This window comes from Mastomys coucha, unplaced genomic scaffold (genome assembly GCF_008632895.1).
Source record: "Mastomys coucha isolate ucsf_1 unplaced genomic scaffold, UCSF_Mcou_1 pScaffold23, whole genome shotgun sequence".
NCBI lineage: Eukaryota > Metazoa > Chordata > Mammalia > Rodentia > Muridae > Mastomys > Mastomys coucha.
The window spans coordinates 45866898-45878574 of record NW_022196906.1 but is presented as its reverse complement, the minus strand read 5'-3'; the positions used below and the strand labels follow the sequence as shown (position 1 = coordinate 45878574).

The window sequence follows — 11677 nt, the reverse complement described above, 5'->3', positions numbered from 1 at the left end:
TTGATTTGCAATTATTTTGTTGAAAAAATGCTACATCTATGTTCACTGAGATTTGCCTGTATTTCCCTTAACTACTTTGTTTATTATAGTAATATTGCTCTGTTGAATAATTTGGTAGCATTTCCCCATTCCAACTGCAGTTCAAGAAGTGCTGGTTTTAGCTCTGCCTTAAGTCTGATAGAATATTGAATCTGTCCAGTCTTGTGCTTTTCTCTGCAGGGTGATTAATGTCCCAATGTCATTATAGATGTTTAAACACACACACACACACAACTTATTCAATTTTAGAGATACTTACATGCTCTGCTGAGAAAATGTAATTCACAGCTGTTGGAAGAAATTGTCCATAGAGCTCTTAAATCCAACTGGTATTGTGTAGCTCTGAAGTTTTCTTTTTCTCCTTCTGAATTTTAGTTTTGAAGACCTATCTAAAAAGGAGAGTATTTAAGCTACCCACTATCACTTCTAAAAAAAAAAAAAAAAAAAAAAGGAAGGTGTAAGTGTAACACTGAGTGCAGAAATTCAGTCTTCTGAATGAATTCCTGTCCTTAAGGGATGTTAATCTTTTTTCTGAGTTTGTCTTAGTTTGGGTTTTATTGCTGTGACGAGACACCATGACCAAGGCAACTCTTATGAAGGAAAACATTTAACTGGGTCTGGCTTACAGTTTTAGAAGTTCAGCCCATTATCACAGCAAGAAGCATGGCAGCATGCAGGCAGACATGATGCTGGAGGAGCTGAGAGTTCTACATCTTTCTCCAAAGGCAACCAGGAAGAGATGGGTCTTCTGCAGGTAGCCGGGAGGAGGGTCTCTTCTACACTGCATGGAGCCTGAGCCTAGGAGCCCTCAAAGCCTGCCTGCACACTGACACACTTCCTCCAACAAGGCTACATCGCCTAATAGTGCCACTCCATGTGGACTGAGAATATTCAACCCCCCGCAGAGTAGTTTCAGTTTGAAGTCTATCAGATTTGAGGTTATTCGTTTGGTTTTGTTTCCCATTTGCTTGATCAGTTGATTTCCATGTTTTGACTCTCACCCCAAACCCTCAAATAAGGTCTTTAATTTTTTTTTTTTTTTTTTTTTTTTTTTTTTTTTTTTTTTTTTTTTTTTTTTTGTCTTTGGAAACAGGGTTTCTCTGTGTAGCCCTGGCCGTCCTGGACTCACTCTGTAGACCAGCCAGGCTGGCCTTGAACTCAGAAATCCGCCTGCCTCTGCCTCCCAAGTGCTGGGATTAAAGGCGTGCGCCACCACTGCCCGGCATGGTCTTTAATTTTTTAAGAGGCAAAGTAGCTAGCTATAATGTGCTTCTGATCCCAGCCACTCTGTGCCCTTTAAATGACGAATTGAGACTATTCGCCTTTAATGCCATTATTGAGTTTGCTATTTCTATGTACTGTTTTTGTTTCATTTTTGTAGGGGTAGGTATGGATTAGGGGTTTTCTGGGCTACTCTGTTGGACTTGTATTACTTCTTAGCTCTTCTTTGCTCATTTCTTTCTTTCATGAAATATTACTTTTTTGTGTTCTGGTGAATGAAGCCTTTGTGTATAGTTTGTTCTAGGTCTTTTCTTTGGTGTTGGCTTGAACTGAGTTGTCTTACTCTGTACTAATCTTGAGATGTTCTTATTTCTCTAGTTATTTTAGATGCTTTTGCTGGGTATGCCAATGGATTTTGGGTAAACCAATGCTTCTAGGGTTCAAAATATACCATCTCATGCTTTTGATTTTATCATTGGAAAACATATTATTTTCATAGTAAACATGAGTAAGTTTTCTCTTTATGGCACTAAACATTCTTTGCTTGGTAGTTTTGCCATGTTGACTATGGCTTACTGGGGAGTGGTTCTCTGGGTATGTCTACATGGGATTCTAAATGCTTATGTTTGTCCATTTTCTGTCCAGGTTTGGTGGAATTTTCTGCTATAATCTCTTTGGATAAATTGTTTTATCCTATTTCAAGGCATGGCTACCAGGAGACTGCTCCCATCTCAGTCCACTAGTGTAGTCGGAGGCATGGTGAGAGTAGCATCCCTCAAGTGACCTTAGGTATCTGTGGAGAATCTCAGTTCAGACTTCTTTATCACAATTGTCTCCATCTCTGCAGCTCATTCTATTCTGACTTTCTGCACACACTGCATTTACATCTCCCCAGCCTGGGTGGTGCTCTTCCAACCTGGCCTGTGTCTGGAAGCAGGTAGCTACTGCTGACCCTGGCCTGTAAACAATGTAAAAAGGTATAAAAACAGTGTGCTATGGGCTTGGCTCTTAATGTGATTTTCTACGCACACACACTAAGATTGATCTCTTTTTTTCTTAACTTTTTTTAATAGACAAGACTTGAACTTGTTTTTCAATCCTGATTCTTCTTGTATACTAATCTCATGGAGATGGTTTTTAGTTGCTGATCTTACCTGAAGTCTTGATTGTTGAGATCTCTGTGATCCTGTTTCTTGAGTTAACTCACCTAGGGCCTGCCGATCACACTTGATGGCCTCAGCATTTGTACATTTTGATATTGCAGGCTCAGTCATTTCATTTTGGGGGTAAAGATATGAAATATTTCTTATACACTTGAAACTTCTAGGCAGCAATAATCCGGTTCCCATGATCTGGTAGAGAAGGATTAAGTCTTCCTGGTATCCATTTTCTTTTCTCCGAATAACAGACTATTTCAGAAGGTTTTAGCTAATTTACTTAGTTCTTATACAAGAAACTACAAAGATAATTTCTAAATTTAAGTTTTAATATCATCTAAAGCCCAGATAAAACAAGTAGTTTTAAAATCTTAATGTCCACAAGCCTGCATTTTATATTGATTGCTATGTAAGGTAAAAATCAAAACACTACTTTTACTTTGACTAATGAAAATACTGAAAGACACTTAAGATGTCATCTAAAGAAATGTTTACGTGTCCTGATGTTATCTAATAGGGACACAAAGAACAATATTCTACTCTAATAGTATTAACAGTATGTGGGGGTGGTGTGGGGGTTGTAAACAGATTTTAAAACCAAAGTTTGCAAATTATACCTTAAGAGTCTCTTTCCAGATCTACCAGAACAATTCACACTGTACAAAGATGACACTCAAGGCATTGACTGTATTTAAAAAGGAAAAAAGTGCCTGCAACATGAAGGTAGGTCAGAGACAGGCATGCATGCATGCAACACTCAGGGCAGGCAGCAGAAACCATGAGGGGATTTCTTTCTTTCCTAGGAAACTTTGCTTTTGAGAAGACCTCATTAACCAAAATGAAAGAAACGGAAGCAAATGCTTTACCCAAATTTATTATTCACAGTATAAAATTTACTGGGAGTAATTAAAAAAAAAACCAGAAGTTTGTTCTTGGGTTGACAAATTAAAATCTTCTGATTCAGTGTTATGACCTGCTGAGTAGATTCTGAAGAAGATCATTATTAACATTAGATTAAGTCCTCATTAAAAGCAAATTTGTTTCTCTAAAATTTGGATAGAATTTAGTGTGGGGGGTGTTTATACATTGTAGAAACACAATTAGTAACATTTGTGAAAGTGGATTGTCTTTTCCACCTAGCTGGAGCAAATCTAGTTTTTCTAGGTTCTGAATCCCTTTGAAACAGTGGTTAAATTTATACAGAGACCACTCAATAAATCTCAAGACGCTGGAGATACAGTAGTCATAGGAAACTGTCACACATCACAGATTACCTCAAGGAACAGATATCCTGGAATGTGTATAAAGTCAACTTGGTTCTTTCGTCAGAATGGCCTAAATGTGAAAGGAAATCTCATACAGGAAACCAAAGTGAGCTGTTATTTCTTTTGGCATGTGGACAAACTAGTCTGCATCACTCCAGGAATACAATGAAAAAAACATAATTTCTGACAAAAGTGTGTGTGGGGGGACTGTTAGATATAAAACATAACTTGTTTGATAAACGAGATTTAAAAATATAAAAAGAAAAAACAATTTCACTCCTCTTCCCCCTAGAAAAACTATGAGTAAAAACTTAAGGCCACAACTCATTATGTATGAAATGGTCAACTCAAAGGGAGCTCGGGCTTACTGCGCAAAAGAACTCTCCGCAGTCAGTGTTTCTCTGTGGGATTGTTAGCTGCAGGGTGGCAGTTTATTTGACAGCATGGACTTTGTACATGTCCATTTTCAGTGCCTTGAAAACCAAACAATTTAAAAGTTAGCAGCAGTTTCTGCAAGGTACAAAAATACACATTTGTTACATAACACAGTAATAAAATTTGTCAAGATATATTATACAAACTCATCGCATTTGAGATAAAGAATCAGTCTAATATATTATAGATTGATGGAGTCTAATAAAATGACATGTCTGTCTTCATACAATACTTTACAGCAATATTAACAGACTATTCACATTAAGTATCCTGGGGGCGTCTAAGGAAACAGAGTCAGAATGGTTGGTGGAGAACCTTACCAGTCATTTTCTTCTATGCTTCAAACTGGGTGGATGATTTCCTACTGGCCATTATGAAAGGGAGTGGGGCTGGGGGCGGGGGAAGGGGAAGAAAAGCCAGGACACTTTAGTTTGTTTAGGAGACATTTCTTACAGAGAGACAATCTAAGCCATAAGATCTTCATTCACATCTTGCAGTTCTGACAGTAGTATGCTCTAAAGGGAAGAGTTGATCTGCCAACTTTATATACTAATACCACAAAAGATACATATGGATATAGAGGATATGTAGGAGTCTTCATATGGAAGTAGCTGGTTACATCTGGTTGAGATTGCCAAGTGTCATGAAGGAGCTCACTGGACACAGAGTCTGAAAGTTAATTATGACTAGGGCAAACAGGGCCATGCCTGAGAGGTAGGTGGCACTTCAGTATTTAATATGGAGATAAGTCCTATAACCGACAATGTGGTCTTTAGGAGGAGGAGACATCTGCCACGAGTTTCCTAGTGACTGGTAGGAATAATAATTTGGGATAAGCTAGTTTTTGAGTGGATTTTTTTTTTTAAACAGGGATTCAAGAGATCACATAGACTCTAGGAAACTTCTAATAGGTGAGTATCTCAAATGAAGGAAGATGTGCATCTATCTTAGGGCGTATCCTTCCATTTCGTTCTGGCTGGGGAAGGAGACATACTGATGTAGCCTTGAAGGTAAAGAGAGAGGACAAAGGTCCATGATAAACTGCCAGGGTCTAAATTTTAATATTTATAAACTACAAATCACTTGGAAAAAGTGGAGAAGTTCAGCAAGAAAACCCAAAGGCCGGGGCCATCAGAGACAGCCCAACTGCAACTTCATTGTGTGTTCTACTCAAGAATCCCTTACAGCCTGCCGATCTTTAACCAATCACAATCTAGAATCAAAGAATAATCAACAGTTGCCCCTTGTCTTCTCTCGGCTGACTGTAATCTAAGCAGCAGGGCTCAGGTGAAACATTTCCACAGAGATGCCATATTGATAAAAACTGCTTGTGGAACTGAGAAGCAAGTGCTGTGGCAGGCAACTGCCATTTTTCAAAATGAGAAAAAGTGTGACTTACAGAGAGCAGTTTCACACAGTAACTGGCATTAACTCTAAGCCAGTGGCCATTTGTGTATCGCGGGACCCATCTTCCTGATCTGGATACATCGCTGCACACATTTGCTTACTGAGAGCAGCACGACACGATAGCATGGATGTTGCTACCAACGCCAGCATCTCTTGTTTCTCTGAAGTCTTGCCTCTGAGATTAATCAGCCAGGGAAAACGGACCTTGAGATTAATTTCTCCAATTCTGATGTGGCTATTCTTCTGCACTACGAGAGAGCATGCTGCCAGCAGGTTCCTCTATGTAGGGGTATGTTCCGTTCCTGGAACACAGGCGTGTTGCATAGGGACTGTGGGTAGGACACTAAAATGGACAAACCCTTCCTTCCTTGTATTTGGCTCTCCATTTCAAAAAGATGTATGTGAATGCACTCAACCCTAATAGAAAAACAACAACAAAACCCAACCGAGCTACCCTATTACAGGCTGTGCCGTCCCAGCACCCATGGCTCTTTACCCACTAGTTTTCTCTACTCTGCCTTTATTGACGAGCTGGTCCCTAAAATGACCCAGTGAAGACACGTGACTAAGAACAGCCACAGAAATGGCCACTGACTTGGCTTCAGGGACAGGTTTTACACGATTTCCTTAGTGAACCTACATGCTTTTCTGAGCGGCTCAGTGGCTCCTTTTCTTGCCTACTTACTCCATGACGTAAAGATGGCTTCTCTCTGCCACTCTTCTCTTATGTGTCACAGATGCTGCATTTATGGTACTCTGGTCCTCTCAAGACACCTGAACTCTCAGACTGCTGACATGAGCAGGAATCTCCTACAGAGGACAGTTCCTCTACCCTTCTGTCAGTATCCGAGAATCTCAGAAAAGGACTTAACCCATACTTTAATAGGAAAAGCCTTTCAAAACCTTAGATCATGAAACGTCTCAACAAAGAAATTGCCATATTAGCAATGATTATCCTTGGGCTACCTACCCCCAGGTGTCTTATAAATGGGGTTATCTAATTACTGTCTGTACTCTTATTGGCCCAGTTCCTGTTCTTAAAGACATCGGATTATTTTGATATCAGATTCTTATTGTAGCTAATGGTCTTTGGTTATATGTCTGTCCCTGTCATCACAAACTGTCGTAGGTTCTGCACCTGGCTTGGCCACATCCTCCACAGTCTCCAGACTGGAAGAGGCTCCTTCCCACGGGTTCTCACAAGGGTACTGCCCTCCACTCTCTCCTCTCTCGTGCAACATCATACAAGGCTTGAGTCTGCTTTCCGCCAGGCTGAATGGAGAGCTGGCGTGTTGCTCCGAGTCCTGACAGGCATGAGAACTGAACCCACAGGCTGTCTGTTCAGGTCCTTCATCTACCCGTAGGTGTATGTCATCCTGACTCTCTTGTAGAGAGTCAGCCTCTGGAGTACCTGAAGCACATGATGGTAACTCCAGAGGGTCTTTCAGGGGACAGATTCTCCTGTCTTCTGGTCTGACTGCTTTTGTTTTCTTTTTGAGGGACCAGTTTTTTAAAGTGACCAAACCACTTCTCAACCATGCACTGGGGTGAAGGGTTACAGAATGCATTTGTGACGGCTGCTCTGTGGTCCCCTTTCTTAAATAAGCTAGGTGGCTGCTGGCCTGCCCTGTGGAGGGACCAGGCATTCCAGAAATGAAGCTGGGACTGTCAAAGTCTGGAGAAAATTCTTCCTGTTTTCTCTGAGCCTGAAAAGTGCAATCTATTGGCGAGGAGGTTTCGGTTGGCGTAAACACGGAGTGTTCCGAGATCTGAGAGAAAGCACTGTCCTGGGAGCTTACTGAGGAGCCTGATGGGGACGAGCCTGGGGAGGATAAGCTTGAATAGCTAGCCCTTGGGCAAAGGTTTAGTCTTGGGGGCAAAACCTTCTCAGTGCTTTGGTGCGCGCTGCTGCTCTTGCCCACCTCAATGCCCATGACCAAACTCTGATTGATGAGCTTTTGCCCCTCGATTTGCAAAGACTTATGCCTTTTGAGATAATCCTCTTCTCCATGCAAGAGGCCAGCCTCACAGCTGGCTTTGTTTTGTTTCTTTGAATAGATCCCCCTGAGATAGGACAGCTTGTAGTTCTGGTCATCTATGCTGGGCTCTGAACAGCGCCGATGATGTGCCCTTGAGCTCTTCTGGGCATCTGCTATGTGTGGTGGGGAGAACCTGCATGTACCTGCATCGAAGGGTTGCTTCCTGGGATGATCCTGGGAGGACATGTGGCTGTAAGGTGCCACAGAAATGGGAACTGGCTTGGACTTAGTGAAAGGTGTCACTTGATTTCCTTCATGACCAGACAAGCTTTTCTTTTTAATGTTTTCATTAGTTGTGTTTCTCTTGCTGACATCAGTGCCTGTCACTGAACTCTGTTTAAAAAACATCTTATTCCCTTTCTTCTGAGGCTGGGTCTGCTTCAGGTAATCTTCATCCTTTCTAGAAAGTACAGCATCACAGCTGGACTTGCGTAACTTTTTCTGGTAAAACTCCCGGAGATAGGACAGCTTTGTGTCTAGATAGTCAATGCTGGGTTCTGAGGAGCGCCGGTGCCGCCTCAGGACTTTTGGGGCATCTGCTGCAGCTGCAGGCCGGCAGCTGGGTGTACCTGGGCCAGCTGGAGCCCTAGCATGCTCCCCCAGTGAAACCTTCCTGTAGGCTGTGAAAACATTCATTGGCTTGGGCTCCAGAGGTTGTTTTATTTGAATGTGTTCATCTTTAGACTGATCTAAGTCAAAGTTGCTCAGGGTTAAAAGGCCTTCTACCTCCGGCTGTTCAAGGTCATAGTCACTGAGGGTTAAGACAGAGTCCATGCTCCGGCTACCTTGGCCAAGTTTTTTGACCAGGTCACTGCACGGAGCATCAGCATCCTCATTGAGCTCGTTTTCTAAGCTGTCATAGGAAGAGTCGTTCATTTGGAAGCAAGACATATCTGTGGGCAGAAATTAAATCAGGGTTAACATTCTTACAGATCCAGCCTGTGCTACCTTTAAGGCAAGCCATGCTGCTTCTCTGCCATTTTCATGACTAGAGTTCAAACTCTTACCCTGGAGAATGAGAGAAGCTTTAAAAGAGTTTAAAAAATTTGTGTGTGGAGGGAGTTGGCAACACCCATAGGCCAATGCATGTGGAAGGAGGTTAGAGGCCCATTTGTTGAAATTGGTTCTTTCTTTATACCATGTTGGTTCTCAGCAACAGGGAACTAAACTCCAGTTGTCGTCTGTCATGCCTGATTGTGGGCAGGGTTAGCACCTTCCCCCACCAAGCCACCTTGTCCATATGAGTCTTTTCGCCCTCCCAAATGTTGGCGCCCAAGACTGAAATCTTCTAGACTCCTCTTGATTTCTAGTGGAGTGACTTTTTAAGGTAAGGGTTTCTCAAAGCAATGGATATGTCATAAAATGGAGAAATAATGAAAAAAAATGAACTAGTGTCACACTGATCTGGGTTCTGAGTAAGAGTCTGCCTTCTAGCATGGGTGTGCTGCATACAGTTATATAAGATACATGCCAATCTCCTTAAAACCTTTCAAAAAGCTCCTTAAAGTTAGGTTATGGCTTTGTTTGACTCTTATGATTATTGTAAAGGTTAAACATTATTTATGTTTCATAGAGGAAATACTGATGCATGCAGCACAGCAGTAATTGGAAGTAAGGAAGTTAGGTTATGCAGGTAGTATATCTATGAATTCAGAACCCTACCCTACCTACCCCCGACCTCAAAGATGCTAGTTGTTTCAAACTGGGTCACAGTCCACTAGAATTCTGAGGTCTTAGGATCCACTAGGAGCTGGAGGGATAAGAGGCCTCCCAAACCAGGATGTCCCTTAGTTCATCTGGACCTTTGATTTCAGTTTCAATAACTGTAGTTCTAATGCAGAGTTTCTGATTATTTAAAACAAGGGTTCAAATCTTCAGTGTACAACCTGCAGGCTGAGGCCCAATCCCATGTATATCTTAACCCCATCAGCAGGCCTTCTGAGGAAGGAAGGAAAGCCCTGGGCCCCACCGACCCAGGTCAGAGGCTCTGGGACAGCCAGCCTCATTGTCTTCACATACAAATACCCAGTTCTTCACAGTACCTGGGGTGTGTTCTCTGTCGCTTCTCTCAGAAAGCTCCCCCAAGAGAGACGTGATCTCTTCTCCAAATACCCTACAGCAGTTTTCAATCAGAAATTGTATAAGAAGAGAAACCTGTGCCGGACGGAGAGAAGTCAAGGGTTATGATCCACAGAACCCATTTATTATATAGCGTTTCATACACACATCCTCATCTTAACCATAAAATGTAAAAGAATAGGGAAAAGTATACGAAGGGATACAAAAGCCCCACCCACCACCAACTGCTAATACTGTAGACAGCAGTCTGGCTACAGAGCTGTATCTGGGTCAGCAGACGACACTTAGCTCTGAAACTGGTGTAACACTAAAGCTTTATATCGCCAGTGCTGCCCTTTAGACTAGGGCAATTGCGAGCATTCTCCATAGGGTGGTTTTGGGTGCAGAAACATACTTTGTTATTCAACATTATCAACTGTATCAGTAATAAGGACTCACAGAGGATTTCTTGTGTAAAGGGCAGGCTGCTGTAATTTTGGAAGACGCCTCCTCTAGGGGTCCAGAAGGAAGGGGAGGAGGGATAGGAAGACAACAAGGAAACCTGGGCAATCTCTGACTACTCTTAGCATGGCTCCCTACTACACTCTAAGGTGCATATGAGGGGAGGTGCGTCTATGTCGGCTCTGTGCTGGCACTGAGATGGACGAGAACTGGCCAATGGTTTCTCTGCCTCAGCAGTGGAGAAATGGTGAGAATGAAGGGAACTGGTGCCTCAGACCCCTGATGGACAGCCAGGCACAGGGGTGGGACTTCAATCTCTACTGTATCACTGGAAAAGGAACCACTGTAAGGAACTTCTCTCGGGATTGTGTATCTGGCAAGTGTTGGCGCTGAGAATTGAACTCAGGCTTGTCTGAACTCAAAGGCCTTGGGTTTTGGGTTTTTTTGTTTTTTTGTTTGTTTTTTAAATGCTTTCTTAGTATTTGTTCAGCCTCCTAAGAAAGAAAATCAAAGTAACAACTGATTTTTTTTCTCTCCCTCCCTCTGTTTGATATCAACTTGCCATAGTCTACCAGGAAAGAATGGTCAATAAACCCTCATAAAGAACTCTACTTTAGCCACTTAAGAAACTGTGTTTAAGAACATGGTGAATTTCAAATGTATCAAGCTGGGGAGTGAGGACTCGGGACATAAAAATGTAAAAATGTCATTACCTTTTTTGTAAATTCGTTTTCTAGCTCTGGACTGGAAGAAGCAGGAGGCCAAAGAATGCTTGGAGCGATACACACTGCTAAGTTAAATGCAGTCATCTGATTAGATAAGGAATGTTGTTCAATGTTGTGTAATACCCCAAACAGATACCTTAGGAAAACAACATTGGCTCTGGGAAGCTGATCTAATAGCCTAAAGACAGAAAAATGCAGGACGTTTTATTAAGAAACTTGTCAAGACAGGTATCCCTCACTCCACCTGCATGGGAAACCATGCGAACCAAACAGGCAAACAGGAGCACAGTGCAGACGTACAAGAGTTACAGTTGGTGGGCAGCATGCGGAGCAAGGGGCGCGACACGGAAGCACCGGCAGTTATTTTTTGCATCTTTCATCGTCTTCACAGTTCAACAACAATGGAGAGGAATGCATAAAGCACGTTGCCTGTTATTACTTCCAAGGAAAGCAGTCCGATGTGGTTTTTTGACTCAGGCAACTCCCGAGGCATTTTGTAATATCCCCAAGCAAACCGGCAAAAGGCATCCTCGGAAGATTAAAGTATGCCTTGACTTAGAACGGCAGGGCAGGAGTGCTCTTTCTTGGTGAGAACCCAGGTCTCAGTCATGGAGACTTTCAGGTTTGGTCTGGGAGCCGGGCTCACTTTCCACCCAGGTTCCACAGGCAGTTGTGCCCTAGATCTGTCTTTTTTGGCACCCATTCTCATATGTCAGTCAAACTTGTATTATGTTTCCCTTGGGTTTCTCACTGTTCTCATTTATGGAAGTGATAAGAGTTTTGAATGATTACTCACCAAAAATCACTTTTACTATCACCCAGAACACACACACACATATACTCCTTCCATCCATCCATCCATCCATCCT

General features: G+C 42.3%; 1 protein-coding gene across 1 annotated transcript in view; it reads right to left on the bottom strand.

Annotated features, from left to right (window-relative positions):
• Positions 1–3275: 3275 nt before the first annotated feature.
• The window catches only part of Arhgap20 (Rho GTPase activating protein 20), an 81579-nt gene continuing 73177 nt past the window's right edge, over positions 3276–11677 (bottom strand). The window contains exons 13-15 of the mRNA XM_031346188.1: positions 10797–10986; positions 9606–9717; positions 3276–8456 (exon numbers count right to left, since the gene is read on the bottom strand). Of these exons, the coding sequence (XP_031202048.1) occupies positions 6604–8456; positions 9606–9717; positions 10797–10986 (2155 nt within the window). The 3' untranslated portion in view covers positions 3276–6603. The remainder of the gene's footprint in view (positions 8457–9605; positions 9718–10796; positions 10987–11677) is intronic.